Source organism: Arvicola amphibius, chromosome 4 (assembly GCF_903992535.2).
Source record: "Arvicola amphibius chromosome 4, mArvAmp1.2, whole genome shotgun sequence".
Classification (NCBI taxonomy): domain Eukaryota; kingdom Metazoa; phylum Chordata; class Mammalia; order Rodentia; family Cricetidae; genus Arvicola; species Arvicola amphibius.
The window spans coordinates 73965875-73987244 of NC_052050.1; the positions used below are offsets into that span (position 1 = coordinate 73965875).

The 21370-nt window shown below is 42.0% G+C and overlaps 1 protein-coding gene across 3 annotated transcripts; it reads right to left on the reverse strand.

The window, feature by feature from the left end:
- Positions 1-15018: 15018 nt before the first annotated feature.
- Med7 (mediator complex subunit 7) lies at positions 15019-19371 on the reverse strand. Of its 3 annotated transcripts, none has more exons than XM_038327239.2 (3): positions 19309-19371; positions 16668-16827; positions 15019-15985 (listed from the first exon to the last, which is right to left on the reverse strand). In XM_038327239.2, exon 3 carries the CDS (start codon positions 15966-15968, stop codon positions 15267-15269), a length of 702 nt encoding a protein of 233 aa, XP_038183167.1. In that variant the 5' UTR covers positions 15969-15985; positions 16668-16827; positions 19309-19371; the 3' UTR covers positions 15019-15266. The 3 variants fall into 3 exon arrangements, with proteins under 3 accessions (XP_038183167.1, XP_038183166.1, XP_038183165.1); XM_038327238.2 differs by having other exon boundaries at positions 19137-19359; XM_038327237.2 differs by having other exon boundaries at positions 19027-19359.
- Positions 19372-21370: the final 1999 nt, after the last annotated feature.

Below are 21370 nucleotides of genomic sequence, written 5' to 3' on the forward strand. Positions count from 1 at the left end.
TGCAACAGAGTCAACAAGAGGAATTTAGTGAAAAAAACATAAGTAAACTGGGGGACAAGACAGGGCATGCTTTAGAAAAGATGGAAGAACTTGGTCACCTGAGCCAAGATGTCGGCAAAGTCACCTGACCCCAGTCAAAATGGCAGCAGCCACATGTTATATGGAAAAGCCACTCAGTTAAGATGGCGGTGAAGTCACCTGACTTCAGTTAAGATGGTGATGAGGTCACATGCCCTCAGTCAAAATGGCAGCAGTCACATGTTGATGAAAGCCACAATTTTTGAGCTGTAGGGGTTTTAAGCTCAATAAGAGATGGAAAAGCCACAATTTTTGAGCTGCAGGGATTTTGAGCTTAATAATAAGAGAGACCAAGAGGCGTGATCTGCCCTATTGCTGATCCGCCATGCCACAAGCTGCAGCGGGGAGCAAAAGGCTGGAATTGAAAAAAGCCGCCTCATGGATCTGACCAATCTTGTTGGCAGCAGTAACCATGACAGGGTCCATTTGCCTGTGTGCTGATAGTAGTCAGAAAGCTCCCACAGACAGTAGTTAGAAAGCTCCCATAAAAGTGGAGCTGGTGGGACAGCGGCAAGTGAGGGTACGAGCTGAAGAAGTAGGACATTAAGGCCTGGGGTTTGGGGCCTCTAAAAGGCTTCCACCTCAGGGGGGATGGACATGGATGGCTTGCTACCCACAGCTGAAATTGTGAAAACCCACAAAACGGTGATACCACAAGGCCTATAACGGCAGCATCTCCTCCTATAGGTGGGGTGCAAATCAGTGCATACACCACAGGACCCATGGGCCAGGCGTCCCCTGACCCCAGGTGTGGTGCTATGGCCTGGCTGGATTTGGTCGGGGTGACTCAGAAGCCAGAGAGGCCAGAGGCCGCTTCAAGTGGCCTTTTACAGTGAGGGGGGAAAAAAGAAAAGAAAAGAAAAGAAATGGGGGAAAAAAGAGAGAAAGAAGGATCTGAGGGACCCTGGGCCCTCAGTCACAGGTGGATTGGCTCTGGGCCTTTCCAAACACAATTTAAGCTGAGGGAAGCAACCATAGCAGAATAGGGGAAACACCAATCGAAGCCGGTCATATGAATAGAAATCACATTGTAGAAACCTCGCTCAGGCATATGGAACACGTGGTTGTGGAAAAAAAAATACCTGATTCAGGATCCCAATCCTAGGAGAAAGGTTCGGGGCAGGAGAGTCTATCCAAGTCACAGAACCAAATGTAATGGAAAAATTAAAAATGCTGGACCATTCTGAATGCCTCTAAGCACCATCCCCCTGTCCCTGAGCAGTGGCTGGTCCCAGGCAGGGAGACATGTGGCAGGCGGGCAAGAGACAGAGACATAGATAGGCACACCATGCAGAGTGAGGTTGGATATTTATTCAGGAGGTTATGGAGGGGGAAGGGAGAAGGGGAGAAGAGCAGAGAGAGAGAGAGAGAGAGAGAGAGGGAGAGGGGAGAGGGAAAGAGAAGAGAGAGACAGAAGGGGGAAGGGGAGAAGTGGGGAGAGAGGCAGAAGCTGGAAAAGAGAGTGAGCCTCAGGCCGGAAGCTGAAGATCAGCCTGCCTCAGCGAATGGGGGAGAGAGTGGGTGTGGCTTGTCCCTTAAAGAGACATAACAATCATTACAGAGATGGTTCTTCCGATTTCCAGAAGGCAACAAGCTATGTGATTCCCTTTAAAAAGTGCTGGATATCACCTATGTACCTTAAAACTCGTTTTTAAAAAAATTCCATTAATGTATGTGTATTCATGTCCATGTGTTGATAGATGCATGTGTGTGTCCAAGCGCATTTGCATATGGGATGTGTTTCGTGAGCGTGGAACCAGATGAAGAGCCTCAAGCATCACCTTTAGAAAGAGCATCTTTTGTGATAGGATCCCTCACTGGCCTGGAACTCACCAAGAGTGGCTGCCCACTCACTGAGGTTCCTTCATCTTTGGTTCCGATTATAAGCTTGCACCACCATGCCTCGCTTTCCATGGGTGCCGGAAAAGGTGTTTTCGACACATTACAAAGACAGCTCCCACCTTGCCAGCAGCCACCTCCCTGAGTATGGTTTCAGCACACTCCAACCTTGATTTGCCAACATTGCCTCCCCAACACTCAGCATTTTTTTAACACTGCAAATGACAGAAAACCCAACTAAAACTGGCTCCAAGGAAACACAAATTTACTGACTGATGGAGGATTCTTATTGGTTAATAAACAAACTGCCTTGGCTTTTTGATAGGGCAAAATTTAGATAGGCAGAGTAGACAGAACAGGAAAAAGGAAGTGAGGTAGATGGCTCAGACAGTTGCTCCGCCTCTCCCCTCTGAGCAGACTGCCATGACTCTCCTCAGTGAGCCAGATGCGATGAAGCCATCTCATGCCAAGTCAGACATGCTGAATCTTTCCCGGTAAGACACCGCTCGTGGTGTTACACAGTTAATTAGATATGGGTTAGTCAAGATGTGAGTAAGAGGCTGAAATTAATGGGCCAGGCAGTATTTAAATAAATATAATTTGTGTGTTGTTATTTCGGGTGTAAAGCTAACCATGCGGGAGCCGGGCGGGACGAAAAGCAGGCCTGCCCGCAGCTCCTCACTACAACTGACAAAACCGAACCAATTACTTGGTTGCTTCCATGAAAATATGGTGATCTGCACTTCTTTAACGGCCCAACCTGACCATCACACATTCATTTCTCCACAATCACAGTCTCTGAAGAATCAAAACAAACAGCAACAAAGAGTGCTCACTGGCTGGCACCTGAGCCACCTCCCCAAACCTAAGGTCCTGAAAACAGTACAAGAGTGACATTCTCAAATGAAAGCTGCAGTGTGAGAACAATACAGGGGGGTGATGGTTAAAGAAGATCCTCCAGCCCTGTCTCCCCACAGACGCACTCCCTGGGAGAGATATTTATGCACCTACAAACGAGTTAAGAAAGCTGTGTAAGAGACCAAATGTGATAAAGATAACAGAAGAAACAGAGAAATTACTAGAACTACACAGTTTACCTATACGAGAACTAGGAAGAAACTGAGAAGATGAGAGGATTAATAACAAGTAACAAGACTAACTTGGTAATAAGAAGTCACCTATTGAGCTAACAAGATAGTGCAGCAGTTAGGAGTGTATGCAGTCGCCTTCAGTCCCAGCACTCGGGAGGCAGAAGCAGGCAGGTCTCTGTGAGATCGAGGCCAGCACGGTTCCAGGACAGGTTGCAAAGCTACACAAAGAAACCTTGTTTCTCCAGGTTTGGTTCCCAGCATACACACTTGGCAGGTGGTGGTGGGGACGACACACACGACGACATGACTCACAATCACCTGTAACTCCTGCTCCAGGGGATTTGATGTCCTCTTTTGACCTCTGTGGGCACCTGCACACATTTTAACTGATAACCAATTTTCCTTAAATGATTCCAAAACATAGGATAGGAAGGAATTCTCCTAAACACCTTCCACAAAACCAGCATTACCCCATAGCCAAAACAGATGAGGAGACAACAACAACAACAACAACAACAAAAAGAATGCTACAGGCTAATGTCCTTTGTGAACACAATGCTCAAAACAGCTGGATATGAGGATGCGTACCTGTGACCCCAGAGGAAGAGTATATCAAGTTTGAGAGTAACTCTGAAAACATAACAAGTTGGCTGAAGTAGAAAAGAAGAAAACAAGAAGTCTTGGTTCTGGGGATATGGCTTAGGGTTTGTCTTGAAAGTTTGAAGCTCTGGGTTTGATACTCAGTGCCACAAAAAAATTACACACCTGTAATCCCAGAACTTGGGAGATAGAGGCAAGAGGATCAAATGTTCAAGTTATCCTTGACCTCATGTGAATTTTGAGGAGAATCTTTCTCAAAATAAAAAATATTTTAAAGGAAGAAATCTAATTTATAATAGCTACAAAACAGATGAGTGAATAAATATCTCAGAATAAATTTAACCACAGTGGTGAAATATCTCTATAATAAAAATAATAAAACACTGATAAGTTGGATTGGAAAAATCAATACTGTTGTTATATGTTCGTACTAATTCAGGTTAATGGAATCCTATCAAAATGGAAATGACATTCTTGACAGGACTAGAAAAAAACAAATCTAAGATTTACATAGAAATGCACACACAGAGAGGGAAGGAGGGAGGGAGGGAAGGAGTCTTAGAACAAAACAGTAGAAAAGCCTTAAGATGTTTGAAATAATAACAAAAAAATTTTAGTTAAGACCTTAAAGTCACGGGGAACAAAAGCAAAAATAGACAAATGGGAGTGTATCTAAACCTAAAAATGGTCTATACAACAAAGGGGAAAATCAACAGAGCGAAGAAACAACCTACAGAATGATCTATAATATTTGTAAACTCTACACCTAATAAGAGGCTGATTCCAGAATATATTGTGAACTCTAAAAGCCCAACAGCAACCTTTTCTCTCAAATAATCCAAATCGAAGATTGGCAACAGATCTAAAAAGACACATCTCAAGAGAAAACATCAACAGATAAATGAAAAAAATATGTCCAACACATTGATGAGAGAAATACCAGTCAAAATCACAAAGAGATAGCATCTCACTATAGCTATTTAAAAACGTCTAAGTGATGCTCACGAGGGGAGGGAGGGGCAAGAAGAAAACCTTTGCACACTGTTGGCGGGAAAGTGAATGAGTACAATCTTACAGAAGAAAGCACAGAGGTTCCTTAAAAACTGTAAGAGAGCTACTCTATGATCCAGTTATTCCCCTACTGGGTATACACTCAAGGGAAATGCAATGGATAATTCAGAGAGACATCTGCACACACTTGTTATTCCAAAACTCTTCCCAATAACTAAGAAATGGAAACAGCCTAAACATCTGTCAGTTGATGGATGAAAAAAGTGTGATATGTATACACCATGGAATGCTAAAACCCTGCCATTTGCAGTGCTGTGGATGGGGTCAGAGGTCGTTGTGCTAAGTGAAATAAGCCAGGCAGAGAATGGTAAATGCTGCTTCTCTCTCATAGGTAGAATCTAACAACGTTGACAGTGGAAACTGAGAATAGAGTGGAAGTTACCAGAAGCTACAGAGAGACGGAGAGAAAAGGGAGAGGCTGGCCAGTAGGTTCTGTGTTATAATTAAGCAGGAGTAAGAAGCTTCAGTGTCTTGCTGTGTGTGGGCTAGCTGGGAGATAATGGTTATATACTGTATATCTTTAAAAAAAAAGTATTGGATTGTAGCCTCAAACTGAGCAAAAATAAACTCTCTCCTTCAAATTGTTTTCTGTTGGATATTTTATTGCGCCAACAAGGACAGATACTAATATGATCATCTTCCCAAATAAGTGTGGATCTTGGACTAGAGATATAATTAGGTTGGTAAAGTGCTTCCCTGGCATAGATGAAGTCCTGGGTTTTATCCCAAGTACCCAATAAACCAAGCTTGTAATTCCAGAACTTATGAAGCAGAGAAAGGAGTATCAAGAATGCAAGGCCAGTCTAGTACACAAGAGACCATGTCTCAAAAACAATAAAAACAAAACAAAACAAATTACGTATTCTTGTTCTTTGTAAAAGAGAATGAAGTGTGTGCTTCACAAGGACTTGAACTTAACAAAATTAAGGAGATGATGTAGAGTTTTTATATCTGATAATTATGAATGGATGATAGAGAGTTTAAGCTTTCGGTCACATTCAAGCATATACAAGAGTACTTAGCACCCTCTCCAGTGTTCTTTACCCAGAAGCACAGAAAACAGTGGCCCAGTGAGGACAAGTCGTCTTCTCAGCTGCCACATTCACTGGTCTACAAGAAGTCAGATCCTCTCTGAAACAGCCAATGTCCTCATCACGAGAGGAGAAGGCCGTGAAGAGAACACCCCTCACCAGCTCCCGCAGGCTCCAGCCATGCAGCTGCAAAGGATGAAAAGCATCCACCAGCGAGAACGTTCTGCTGAACTGTGACTCACTGTGGAAAATCCTATCTAGTCTCATCTTGAAAATGGAGATCCCGCTATTGCCCACAGAAGCCATGCAGATGGGAAGTGGTATGACTTGCCCTTTATACTGCTCTCCAGTACGGCTCTCTTCTTTCTGCCAGCTCACTAACAGTTTCCCAGGATTAGACAGCTAAGCTCTCCTTCTCTTGCGTTCACAGACACACTCACCACCAGTCAGTCCTGGTGAGGTACCTTTTAGGCTTTCATCTCATCTTACTACTTCCTGTCTTCATCCCTGCTCTATGATCATTTTTCTCTGATCAAAGACATCCTCTTTACAAGAACACGCTTAGCTGTCTTCCAAAGTGCTAATCTCTTTTCCGTGTTCATTGGCAGCAAGAATCCTTCTGATACTCCATGTCTTTGTCAAAATCTTCTTGTCAGACAATAGTTTTCCGATAAAGGGGCTGGAAGATGGTTTCACAATATGGCTTTAAGGTTTAAAGTTTGTTTAATGGAAACTATAATAGAATGCTGCATAAACACAAATGTACGGACTATGCAATACTTATAAAGCAATATTCAAGCAAATCTGGATTTGAAAATACAGCCACTCTGCTAAAGCCCATTTGAAGCCTAACTCCAAGTCATCCATTCTTTCCTGACCACAACACTTTGCTTCTCTAAGTAGGTGTTATCCTTGGTATTGCAATGCAATTTTGTCGTGATAAAGTTTTTTGGGATTGTTTTGTTATGCAGTTTTATGTATCCCAGGCTGGCCTCTAACACTCTATGTATCCTAAAATGGCCTTGAACTTCTCTTTTCTCCACCTCTGCAGGGCTTAGATTACAAATATGCACCACCAAACCCAATGCTAGGGCTCAAACCCAGGGCTTTTAGCACGCTACACTATCACTCCACCGACTGTGCACACTGCCAGTCCCCTCTCTGTCTTTTTTAAAACTTCACTACTTATGTATGATTCTCAAATTTATGCATATAGCTCTTCTTGGTTTTCAACAATTTATGAGTGAAATCACGTGAACTGTGGTGTTTTGTCATCTCTTTAACAGGACAGCGTATCTGTTAGATCCTCCCTGGCTATTTGTGTCCTTGTAAGTTGCTATTGAAAAGTTTTTCTGGGAACGAATATAGTTCAAATTGCCCATTTCCTTGTTTTCCTTCATTTTTGAGAATTTCATACAAGTGTACAAGAAATATGATGATACTGTTCCCCCCCTTCCATCTTTCTCATATCTTCAACTCCTTCCCAACTTCAGGGAGCTTCTGTTTTGTTTGGTAAGTCATTAAGCCCAGTTAGTGCTGTTTTTATCTGCCTGGGTGTGAGGTCATCCACCGGAACATGGAAAACTTACCAGTGATCACATCTTCCGCAAAGTTGATAGTTCCTCTCTCAGTTACCAACCACTAAAGACTACTCTGTGATGAGTGGGAACTGAGACTATGTACCTCATCTCCGCGGTGATTGTGGTTGGCTTGATCTTGTGGAGGTCTTTTAACAAGTACCCACTGATGCTGGGAATTCATGACTGCACTGCCATCTCAGGTTCAGAAGACAGCACCCCGCACAAAACACTCCTCCCATCTTCCCACTGTTACATTCTTTCTGTCCCTGATCCCGGGAAGAGAAGGTGAAGTTGTTAATATAAATGTCCTGTTTACAGCTGAGACTCAGTCTCATGCTCAGCATCTTGACCATTCTACATCATCCATTTGACCGCTGCCCACTGTAAAAAGATGTTTCTCTAATCAAGGTTGAAAGCAGCCGGGGTCTGTCGGCAGAGGACCTAGCTTAGGCAGATGGGGACATCCTATTTTTTTTTAAGTACAGTTGGGTGTTTAGCAAAAGGGTTTAATAGGTTTTAAGTGCTAGGGTTAAGATATGAAATGTGTTCAGGATGAAACTAAGGCACACTCCTGAACACGGGTGTGGACTTCTCAAAAGAGTCGTTGTCCCTTCTGCTTTCAACGTTTTGTTTTCATTTCAGTGACACACACTGCCACTCGGGACATTCTCACATAGTAATGTGAGAATAGAATAATGCTGATATTCACGAGTTTTTGGAACGCCTTTCTAAAAGTAGAGTTAATGGATCAGAGGGCACAAAACCCTGGAATCTTGTTACATAATGTTCAGTTAGCTTCCAAGATTCTCACCAACAGCATATGGAATATATTTTGCTGGGTGGCATAGTGCACACCTGTAATCCAAACAGGGAGATTGAAGAAGGAACACAATTTGAGGACAGGCTGGGTTACAAAGCAAGTACCCTGTCTCAAGAAGAAAAAAAAATACAGATCTTTTTGAGCTGCGGTATTGCCAGAACTGGATTTTTTGTTTGTGGTTTTGATTTCTATGGTTTTTCAAAAACTGGTAAGAATGTGGGAACATGTCATATGACTTTATCTTGTACATCCCTAGTGACTAACCAGCAACTCTTGTTTATACAGCGTTTGAATTTAATTTTAGAGAAATACTTGTTCAAGTCCTTTACCCAGTCTGTTGGGTTTCTGTGTGTCTCATATTGATTAATACAAATAATCTATAACTTTTTAATGTCATTCCTCTACTGATTTCATCTGTTGCAAATATTTTCCCCCACACTGTAGCATTTCAGCGTATCATTTGGGAACACAATCTCTCTTTCTCTCTCTCTTTCTTCCTTCCTCCCTCAGTCCCTCCCTCCCTCTTTCAGATTTGTGTACGTGTGGTTTACAAGCACATATGCATGTGCACTTTGTACATGCCTAGTACCTGTAGAGGTCAGAAGGTATTAGATCCCCTGGGACTGGAGTTACAGATGTTTGTCAGCCCATGTTGGTGCTGGGAACCGAACTGGGATCCTCTAGTCCAGCAAGTGCTTTTAACTGCTGAGACGTCTCTCCATCTCCTGAACACAATTTAATTCTGTTGTAATGGAACAGACCAATCTTTTCTCTTGTGAATCGTACATTTTTGTATTTTATTTTAGTACTTCTCTTATTCAGAGGTTTAAAAAATACTTGCCTATATTAGTTCAAATACTTGACTAATATGAAAAGGAGCAAAGACAGTGGCCTGAAGCATCTTAAAGCCAGCTGGCTTCTTGGTCCAGTTGGGCTCACCTGACACATCAAAGTCTGAGGACAACTTTTAGGAGGTAGCTAGCTCTCCCTTTCCACCATATGGGGCCCAGGTATTGAATTCAGGTAGTCAGGTTTAGGGGAGAGCACCTTTGCCTGCTGAGTCATCTCTCCCAATTGTGATTCCATTTTTTAATTAAGGCATAAATAACTTGTTTAAAAATAATAGTAAGTTTTGTAGGTAAATCTTTAATTCCCTGGAGCTGAGTTTTGCATGTTCTATTCCAACCCCATCTATTGAAATTCCAGCCCTTTCCCTCACTTTGTACCGTCATCTCCATGGTGCTTCATCATGATATACAGACATGGATTTCTGGCCTAATTGTCTATTTCTCTTTCTGTCAATGCAACATTTTCCTTACATAGCAGTAGCATGATGACAGACGCTGGCATCAGGGGAAACCCTTTTCTTTATTCTCCTTGAAGGGCAGTATGGCTCTCTGGGTCCTTTTAACAAAGTCTAGAATCAGTTTATCAAATGTTAGAATATGCTAAAAAATTATTAACTTGCAGTAGAGATACAAATGAAATCAGGACAAATTTGGCCTCTTTACAAGCTCGGGGTCCAATCCACAAACATGTCTTCGCTCGACCTATATTTAGGTTGATTTTTAAAAATTATCTTAATAAAATGAATTCTCTATAAGAATTTGTTTCTAGATGTTTTTTCTAGGTGTTCTATATTATTGAAGCTATTTTACATAGCATCATTTAATTTTTATTTTGGCTTATCAAATACTGAAGTAAAATGTATTTTTTGATTTCTGCAACCATTTTTTTAACATTTCTGCAACAATTAAATGTTTACTAATCCATTATCGTTAGGTTATATAAAATTGTTTATGCTGAGGATTATTTTCTGTTATGTAGTGAAAGCTTAGTTCCTTCCTTTTCAGTTTTTTTTTTTGTCCTTTGCTGGTTAGGGAATCTAGTACGGACTTAAAGCTTTGATAGCAGGCATTCTTATTTTATTTCTGTTCTCAAAGAAAAGATCTCAAGATATCATCTAGGGTATAAAACATGCCACAGGTTTTTGTTTTGTTTTCTGTTTTTAAGAGCTACTGTTTATTATATTAAGGAAATTTCCTTCTATTCTTGATATGCAAGCTGTTTTTCTTTTTCATGAATGGATACTAAATTTCAAAGATGCCTTTCACATCTATTGTGAAAAGTGATTTTTCTTCCTAAATCCATTATTTGGCAGGCTCCATTAATTCCCTATTCCACATTCTTCAGTTAAGTATAAATTGGTCATAAACATTCTTTTTGAAAAACAAAACATACTGCAGGTCTCAGTATAATATTTTGCTTATACTAGCTTTATAAGAATTGGGAAATGTTTTGCTTATCCTCTTCACTGTCTGCAAAAAACTAAAGCTGTCTTATTCTTTGTGTATACACACAAGTACACGCAGTGGTCTGTTTATACTGGCAATGTTTACCAGGCTTGTTTGCAACAGAAGCTATCTGAACTTGAAAGATTCTTTGTAAGATCTTCACATTTGGTTCATTTTTCTTAATCCTTAGAGAATTATTGGGATTTTCTATCAATAATGATAATTTCCTAATAATTTTCCAATTTTCCCTAAATTTTTAATGCATTAAAGTTATCCATCTTTTGTTACTTACTACCTATGTCTATAATAATGTCCCTTTTTTGCTTTTATTATTTGTGCTTTCCTTCTATTTTTTGTTCCCCATCCCCAATGGCCCCAGGCTCCAGTACCACCTAGCCTCTGGAGTATCCAACAATACTCTACACATGCCTAGTTTGCCTGACTATATTTCTTGGGGTCAAATTGGTTTCAAAAGAAATTAGGGTGAGTGCTGGCTTTTAATGTCAGCACTATACTCTGGGATAACTACTGTGATTTCCCGGGTTAATGAAAATGGGTTTCCATAGACACTAGTAAGCCAAATCAGTGATATGCAGTTGATAGTTAGAGCCCAAATTCTAAAACCCAAGGTTGTTTTTGTTTGTTGGGGGTGGCTTTTGTGTGTGTTGTACTTTGTTTTTTAAGATAAAGTCTTACAAGGTAGTCTGGAAATCCACCCTCTTACCCGCTTCACCCTCCAGAATGAGATCCCAGGTGTTAGCCACTACTCCCAGTTGCATTATGGGTGTGTTTCAACAGCCATCTCTGATTCAACAGATATCAATGAGATGTAAAGGCCTAATTCACTCTTGAAGGAGAGTTAAATGAGCAGTTCGTAAGCAGTGCCTCTAGGTTTCATTTTGCATCCTGGCTGCAAATGCCCAGAGCCTGACACTTAAGTAAGACTGCCACTTATTGGTAGCATCGTCACATTACAGTATGAAGCCTGGTCTTAAACCTTCAAAGGTAAATATTAATAGTTTGTAGAAGAAACAGCAGAGAGAGCACACTTGCAGGGAAGTACCCTCTCCTCCGTAAATATATACAAGCATTTCCAAATGAAAAACATAAACAGGAGTGTGGTGACACCTGCCGGGAACGCAAACACTCTGGAGGCTGAAGCAGCAAGAGCCCTGAAAAGTCTGAGGCCAGCCTGGTCTACGTAGTGTGTTCCAGGTCAGCCAGGCCTACCTAGGAAGACCCTGTCTCAAAATATGAAAAATAAACAAAGTAAAACTTTAAAAAAGAGAGTAGTGGGGAGGACAGTAGCTCATATCCACAGCTTTTTAAGTACTACTGCATAATATACTGTAGCCATAAAGATTACTTTGTCCTTTTTGTTTGTTGTTGTTTTCCAAGACAGGGTTTCTCCGTGTAGCCTTGGCTGTCCTGGAACTCACTCTGAGACCAAGTTGGCCTTGAACTCAGCTATCTGCCTGCTTGACTCCCGAGTGCTGGGATTAAAGGTGTCTACTCCCACCACCCGACGTTTGTTTTTCCTTTTTGACATTATTTCTGTGGTCCATTTATTACTACTGTCAGTATATGTGACGTATGTAGAAGTTAGAGGACAACTCCCAGAGTCCATTCTCTCCCTCGACAAATTCTGAGCAAGCACCTTTACCAACTGAGTCATCCAGCTGGCCCTACATTACTATCTCTGTGACGATACTTTGAGATATAAAATAAATCCCACCAGCCAAATTGAATCTACTGTCTGATGTTAAACCCACATAGAGTAGAATTTTACATTTAAGTGGTACAAAAACTCAAAATACTTCAGAAAACGCTTCAGTAAATGAAATTCAAATTTCAGTGTCCTTATTTTATTCCTGCTATTCATATATAAAAGTTGGATTAGAACACAGTGCTTTCATTTACCCACCGTCTATGACTGCTGTCACGCCATAGCACTCCCGTATATGAAACAGTTGGATGGTCCTTAACGCCTATTAACTGGACTTACAGTAAGTTTACCACCAATGAAGACAAGGAAGCAATAAAGAGAGAAAATGAAAAAGGAAAAAAAAAAAGTACCAAAACAAAACACTTTTGCCAGTGTCTCACCCCACATGGACTCCAGCCCAAAGAAACCATAAACTTTAAGCTTCAACTTCCTTGAGTCTGAAGAACATCTCAGGATACAGATGTCTTAACCAACACATGCCTCTTAGGATGTTCAAAGAAAGCCTCTCTGAATCTACAAATGTTTCCTCTGTATTCTGAGGTATTTACAAGCATGGATTTTAGGAGTATAAAACTGGAGTAATCTTGCCGGGCGGTGGTGGCGCACGCTTTTAATCCCAGCACTCGGGAGGCAGAGGCAGGCGGATCTCTGTGAGTTCGAGACCAGCCTGGTCTACAAGAGCTAGTTCCAGGACAGGCTCCAAAGCCACAGAGAAACCCTGTCTCGAAAAACCAAAAAAAAAAAAAAAAAAAAAAAAAAAAACTGGAGTAATCTCTTTACATATATGACTTAACAGTATGACAGACCAGAGGACAGACCCAAGTCCAGTGCTGTGGCTATGAAACAGAATACCTACTTTGTTTTTTAAGGCAGGGTTTCTCTGTATAATAGCCCTGGCAGTCCAGGTACTTGCTTTGTAGATGAGGCTGGCTTCGAACTCAGAAAGATCCACCTGCCTCTGCCTCCTGAGTGCTGGGATCAAAGGCATACATGTGGTAATTCGAACATAATTGGCCCCCATAATCTCATAGGGAGTGGCATTAGAAGATATGGCCTTGATAGAGGAAATGTGTCACTGTGGGGGGCAGGCTTCGAGGCTTCCTATGCTCAAGATACTACCCAGTGTCTCAGACTACTTCCTGTTGCTTGCAAGATGTAGGACTCTCAGCTACTTCTCCAGAACTATGTCTGCCTGCATGCCCCCATGTCCGGCCATGATAACAGACTGAACCTCTTAACTATAAGCCACTCCAACTAAATGTTTTTATTTATAAAAGTTGCCTGGTCACGGTGTCTCTAAACAAGAGACGACAGTGTGCCACTACTGCCCAGAACAGAACATCTATTTTTTAACCCGATTCTGTCATTTACTTTTGTGATCTTGGTTAAGTCAAGTTCTCTGAACCTCTACTTCCTCATCTATGAATGAAAATGGGTTGGTTGTGGATAAGTGTTATGTGATCAGAACAGTACTACCAACTTACTATACGTATTTGCAAAAGGAGACAATGTGGGCAAGGTGTTGAGTAGGCTATGTTGGAATGGCCGAGTGACTAAGATACGATCTTACCAAACACATACCAGAAAACAACAACAACAACAACATGAAACTGCTGAGACTGAGAAGAGCCGCCCAATAGCGGGATCCACTTGGGAAAGCCTACATCCATCTGTGAAGGCAAGGAATGTACATTTCTCAGAGATCTGGACCTTAACCATCTTAAACTGAGCTTTGCCAGCTCCAGGACTAATACAGCCTTGACAGAAAAAAAAAATCCTTTCGCTCAAACCAGAGGCTGAGAGAAATTCTAAGTGGTTACCTGGGAAACCAAATGTATTACATCTATGGGTGGGCTTTCATTTTGAGGTTACATCAGAATCACATAAAAGGCTTGTTCATGCTATTTCAAGGGATGTTGGTTCAGGTGAGGCATGAGAGACTTTGCATTTCTAATAGGACCCCAAGAGAAGTTATGTTATAGGTCGAGTTATATTCTGAAAATCACTATCCCACATTAAGAGACGACAGGCAGGCAGCCTGATAACAAAGCTACCCTCTTAAGACCTTGGTTGAAGAGTCAGAAGAAAGCACAAAAATAAATAAAATAAATAAATGAAAAGCCTCCAAAGACTTCTCTTGTTCACATAAAATCAAATTAGTTAAGAAATACAGCTGATGAAAATGCCTCTGTCATTCAAAGCAAGGACTCAAACTTAACTTTTGCCATCTTAAGTAGATTAGAATAGTCACATAGCCTCACACAGATTAACAGCACTGTGTGGGAAAATGTGGTACGTGGCCAGTCAGCTACATCTCAGCAACATAACTCAAAAGAAAAAAAGAGCATCTGGTAAACACTTAGCAGTTTCTTATTCCATATTTAAGACCTGAGATCAGCTTTAAAGGGCTAATGTAGGGGCTGGAGAAATGGGTCAGTGGCCCAAGTGCATACTGCTCCTGTACAGTACCAGTCTGGTTCTCAGCATCCACAGAAATGGCTTACAACCACCCTCCCTCCAGCTCCTGAAGTCAACTCCCTTTTAGCCTCTGTGGGCACTGCACTCACACTTACATAGATAGATATGGGGGGGTGGGGTAAGGAAATGTAGAGTTAGCACACAGCTATCTTAATGACTAAAATGAGCAAATTAACTTAGTGACTAAAGACTGATTACCTGACTGGGGGAAGGGAGAGCCCCTAACAAATACTCTATGGAACACAAGGAGGAAAAAAGCTGTGATGCTGAGTTTGCAGGAACAGTCATCAGGAAAATAATGCTTCTGTATTGTTCTGGAAGAAGTCTGAACATTTTATAATTTCTTATGTACAGTTTGATGCCCTTTATTAGTCTTAAAGCAAGTAACTTTTTTTCCCCAAGAATGACGGTTCGTTATTACTTCAAATTTTTATTCCAACTCCAAAAATAGGACTATCCCATACAATAGCAAACATTCTGTTTTTTTATGGTCATTACTCAAATATACTTGCTTGCCTATGCTTACTGTTAAATTACCACCTACAGCATTTCAACTGAGAAAAAAGTCCCTTTATATTTTTAGTTATACCTCTTAAGACTGCCCAAGAGAAAAATAAGCTAATATATGATGCCACTCACTAAAAGAAAAGAATAGTCTTCATGGTCTTTCATTCATTTCATCAACTAGGACACATAAGGCAGCATCTTTTTCTATAATCTGGTCCTTCCTGTGACCTGAATTCTCTCTTTGTTGTTCATTCTGTCCAGTACAATTGCTGTTATCATCGGTATCCATTGGCTCAGTTTTAACTCTCATCCCTGCTTCTGAATGGGGCAAATCATCAGGCAAAGAAGCAAGGCAATTTTGAATCATTTCAATTACTCGTTCCAGGTGTTTCTGAAACCTCTCCGCTGTTTCCAGACGTTGACGTTTCTGGACCTCCATCATGACTCTCAAGGTCTCTCTTGCTTGGTGGGGTCGATACTCATTTATAAGATGGTGCACATGTACAAAAAGCAGTTTAAGATCTTCTAGCTTCTCTTCTCGTTTTATACTCCCAGGGCTCCTTATTAAGATATCTAAAAGGTCCAAGAAATTAATCAGTATAGACATATTGAGTTTTCTCAGTTCTTTCTTGTGATCAAACTGCATAGGATGAAGCCGTTCGATGCCCTGACTTTCCAAAGGGCGAATGATGAGATCATCACATTGGAACTGGTTGCCAAACATCATGTAACTGTCTTTAATCGGAGGGGGAGGCTTGGGAGCTAAGCCTTCCTGAATATTTTCATCTGTGTACTCCTTGATGTACTGCATTGGCGGTGGTGGGAGCGCACTCACTTGCTGTGGCTCACCCATCGTGGACAATCAAGAACCTAAAGAAACAGAACACAGATTCAGAACAGAACTATAAAACACCATCCCAATCCCCATAAGTGACTTCTGAGTATGTTCTTACTTCTGACAGGACAGAGTCCAAGACAAGATGATCTTGGATTTTAAAATTAACATTTACAAAAGGAAATGGCTATCAATTATTTCCTGATTAAAGATTATGTTAACAGCCATATATTTTCCTTTATGGCCTTGATGTTTTCAACGGAAGTTAAATAAACAAGAGTTACACTTTCTCATCTATAAAGGCAATCTGAGGGAACTGGAAGCTATGGCAGTCCCACATCAGTTGGGTGTCTGCTGAGGCAAAAGAAAGGTAACAGCCTACAGATGGATATGCAGGGTGTTGTTTCTGCTTTGTGCCTAGGATCTCCTGTTGCCACCATCCCCCACCCTAGGGTGTTGGGGGCGGGGTGTCTGTGCAGCAGAGACATCCAGAGACCATGCCATTCCAGCAGAAGGCAGACACCCATAATTACAGTAATAACATCGAGAGAAAAAGAGAACTTCCAGAGCACAAAAGACCCCCAGCACCTGTCTATTTCTCAAAGACAGACCTGGGCGAAGTATACTGAAAATAAAGGGGTGCTGGGAGAGGGGGGCTCTTGTGACATATGTCACTGTATCATGAAGCTTCACTGATGAGGAAAGGAAGTTACCAACCTACGACCAGGCAGCCTGGCCAACACAACTTCGGTGTTCAGAAGTTCACTGTGAATTCAGACCATACTATCTTCAAGCTTCCTGATGGTAAGTATGCCTTGATCTTGTTAGGCAGTCAAGACAAGAGGTGTGCTAAATTCGCCCTAGAGGGCAGGTGACCCTGGCAAAGGAGGAAGAAAAAAGATAAAGCAAAGCTGTGGTTTCATGGATGAACTGACAAGAACTAGTTAGGTTTATGGAATAGGGCAGAAAACTACATTCCAAAGACTTCGGTTTTTTTTTTTCTTTTTTTGGTTTTTCAAGACAGGGTTTCTCTGTTGGCTTTGGAGCCTGTCCTGGAACTAGGCTGACCTTGAACTCACAGAGATCCGCCTGCCTCTGCCTCCCAGTGCTGGGATTAAAGGCGTGTGCCACCACACCTTTAATTAAAGGCACCAAAGACTTCTGTGTCAAGTACGAAGGCAGGTTCTGTAACTGATAGTGGACACTGGCAAGTTCATTTTCACTGCAGAATCACCTTATATGGAAGTGTTGCTTTTTCCCATGTAAACCTACTTAGTCACTGACTCTCCAGGTCCTACATCCTCCTCACAGTACCTGCTCTGATCCCATTCACCCAGAAGCCTGCAGGCTTGCGTCAGATAGCTTGTCGCTCATCTGAATCGGACCTAAACGCTGCAGTCATCATGGCCACTGCCATGTGAGCAGTGAAACAATCTCTAGCAACTAAAAATACACCAGAGCCGTGCAAACTTGGTCTATGAAGGAAATCCTCAGAACACAAAGCAGTGGCATTTGGAAACCTTACAATTATTTCAATCTCTTCAAGTCTTTATCACCTGTTAAAGGACATGCTTGTTGTCCAGACTAAGTAAAGACACCATACGCTTAAGATGGGACTTTCTCCAGAAACCTTGGATAGCAGAAGTTTGAAATTTAACAATGCTGTCAAAATAATAAGAATTTTAAGTGTTTGGTTTTGGAAAACAGTGTATAATAGAAAGCAAATGTGATCTTTAAAAACTAGTAAATATTTTAAAAGTACATGAAGCTGGGAATGAGACACGGTGATGGTCTGCAGGGTAACAGAGGGGAAGGAGTGGGTAGGCAATGTATGTCATAAAATTCTCAAAAAACAAAATATATATATTCGAAAAACTAAGAGAAGAGGGTCTTTATTTGGGGAGCTTTTGTATGGCACATGATATACTAATTTTCAAGTTCGATATTTTTTGGTAGGTGCATGTTGGAACCTACTCTGGGAAAAAGAACACATACTCAAATGTCATATGCCTTATTTATTACTCTTTCCCACAGTGAAACTACATATGGTGTTTACCAATCTCCGATCACAATTACTTTTGCTTTCTATTATACACTAGTTCCCAAAAGCAAAAACTTAAAACTCTAACATTTTGACAAAAAAACAAACAAACAACAAACCCAAAGCATTGTTAAATTTCAAACTTCTATTATTATCCAAGGTTTCTGGAGGAAGCGCCATCTTAAGAGTTTGGTACAGTTTTATCAACACAATAGCATTCTATAACCTTTCTAAATAAACCCCAACACTGCAACATATATGGTCAAAATAACCTCTGCTTATTCCAATCTGAGTTTATGTGTATTATCCAAGGAGGAGATTCCCGAGTGCTTTTTCGCACTGATCTGAGTTCAGCATACACCACCTTCCAACATCAACCGGGGCCAGTAACACACGGGTTCTGTACCAGTATTACATCTCGAATATGTTAAATCTGAGGGTAGCCTCTTCAAACTCTCCAGGTTTCCAACTGTTTGTTTGGTCATCCCACACGCCCCCCACACACCCCATTTGCTTCTTTTTTCACTCCTCTTCCCGTAAGTACTTCAGTATAGTCCTAAAACACGAATGTTCTCTTGCAACCACAGCAAGCCGACACTGAGCCTCATTTCAGAAACAACAAAGGCAATCCCCAACGTGCAAAACTGGGTACATCAGATCAAAAGCCTGGCAAATGGTGCAACGGGAATTCTTACTCCAGGGTTTGCTAGTTTTTTTGCGCCAAAGTACAAATGCCCGAGCTTCACTAAGTCGCGAAGCACCCAGAGCACAGCCTGCCACGGGACGGGATCCGCCCATCACCGGTTTAAACTGAACTTTTCAAAGCCGCTTTTCAAACTCGTAATTGACTAGCACTAGCAAAACCCACACTTTCTAGTGTTTGCTTTGGAGGGGGGAAAGCGTAGCAAGTTTCAGTTTGTCCCCAGTGCCTGGGACCCCTCTGCAAGTCTGGTAAATGGGGAATCGGGATGCCCTCGGAGTTCTCGCGCCCCTCCCGCCAGTCCCCACCGTCCCAGGTGGCTCTTTTCATTTTACCGATGGCGACGGGGCACAGTCCTGGCTACGGGCACGGCGGTTCAAAAGCCGTCGGTGTGGGGACGAGAACTCGGGCCTCCCAAGTCCCGCTCGTCCCGCACGCGGCTCACCTTCGGCCTCGGGCAGGCTCCGCTGAGCGACGCGGGGGGGCGGGGGCACGCGAGCCCGGGATTCCCAGGATGCCCCGCGCCGGACCTCGGCGCTCCACGCTCGGGGAGACGCAGCCGCGGGGGCGGAGAGAGAAGCTCAGGTTGCGGTCGCCAAGCGCGGCCGCCCGCTCACCTCAGCGCTTGCTGTTCCGGTAGCGACTTTCCTCAGCGCAGCGGAAGCACAAGTTCCGGTTGCCTTCTCAGGAAGAAGCCTCTGACGCTGGCCTTTAATTGGCTACGGAGGCTGTCTTACTCCCGCCCTAAAGATCCTGCGCCTGCGCACTGCCGCATCTCCCGTTCTTTCCCCGGGGTTTTCGCTGGGATTTCGCTCTACCCAGCACCCACCCGCCTAGGTCAGGTCAGGATAGTATGTCTTCGTACATTTTGTCAGTGAAAGAAAGTACTACCTATTAATTCCATTCCTCACCCCCCCCACTTTCCAATGAGACTTATTAAAGAGGAATCCACTTGCCTTATGTAAAAAGTCAGAAAACACGGATAAGCAATATATTAAAATATTCTATCAATGCTAACCTCACCATCAAAAATGTTTTAACAAGATTATACTCCGTGATAAACATATGTACGTATATAACTATTTGCAAATACATGGACATATGTGTGAACATGATTAAGAATAAAATCCTAAACCTGTATCCCCCCCTCCCCCATTCACTTTTATTTTCTCTCAGGAATTCAAAGATGTCTATTACAATTTTTCCACAAATTGACAAATGAAAAAAGTTAATCTGATGTAATTTTTTAAATGAATAAATTTCACTGTATAGCCCAGGCTGGCCTCAAATGTCCCTTCCCAGCCTCAAGAGAGTACAGCAATATGCCATCAGGCCCAGCAAGAAAACTTTCCATTTACCGTTTTGTTTACAGTTTTCGTTTTTTGCTCCCTCCTTCCACCCCAAGAATTGTTAACGAATGTCCAAATTCTTGGGAGTCTTAAGGATGCACCCTGAATATTAAAAGGAAGATAAGAATGTTCTTCTGATAAAACAGCTCTGCTTCACAATTCTTTTTAAATACATGGAGAACTGCAGGCTAACAGTGAAAGTATTGAGCATCAACATTAACGGTTCCATGCTCAACATCATCTCATCTCCAGGCCAGCGTGCAACTCTGCAAGGTAAGGCTTTCTATTTCTTCATATACCCATAGGACTATTATCTTACTGAAAGTTTATTAGCGGTCATTAAATAAAAAAACTGATGATATATACATAGCATAAACATATACATCTGATTTATTAGAGTGTCTCACAGGATGCTGTCCAAGTATCCCAATGACTGTCTCATGCATGAAAGGCGGAGCATCCTGTGTTGCTCAGTCCAAGAGGCTGGACATCTCAGCAGCCCTCGCCTGGCATTGGAGGCCTGGAGGATTCCTGGAGGGCTTCTGGACTTCAGTCTCTGTAGGAATCCCAAAGAAATTGGTTCTAATACCGGCAAAGGATTGACACGGCAACAACATAGATGAAGTTGCCACTAAGCGTGAGGGACACGTAACCAAAGCACGGTTTCCTTTCTTGCCCTTTTTATCTGGGCAGCTGCAAGAAAATGCCACCCAGTCTTCCTTCCTGCTTCTAAAAGTCTGATTAAGAAAATTCCTCATTGGAGCTCACAGGACTTTGGGTTTTAGTTGGTTTCAGATACAAACGGATTAATAACCAAGATTAGCCGGCACCCAAAGATAAGTTAAGTGGGTTGGGGATGTTGCTCAGTTGGTAGAAAGCTTGCCTGGAACACATGAAACTGGACTCTTACCCCAACACTACATTAGCCAGACATGATGGCCTATGCCTGTAACCACAGCACTTAGGGGGGGTCAAAACAGAAGGATCCAGAATACAGAAATTCAAGGTCATCTTCAGCTACATAGTTCAAAGCCAGCTTAAAACATGTGAGAACATGTCTCAGAACAGAAAAGAAGGAAAAGAAGAAAGTAAAAGAAAGATTTCTCTAGTTTTTATAATCAACTACCACATCAATATTTTGATTCAGATTGTCTCTGGTTCCAATTAAGAACTACCCTTTTCAAACTACTAGTGTCTTTTAATTGGCTTGTAATCTTTACATTCCTCCCCCATTCTACCCCCATCAATATTTCAGTTGAAGGAATCCATCCCTTTTTAGCATGCCTGAATCAAGTGTTTCTCCCGATACCAGCATGTCCTACACCAGAGA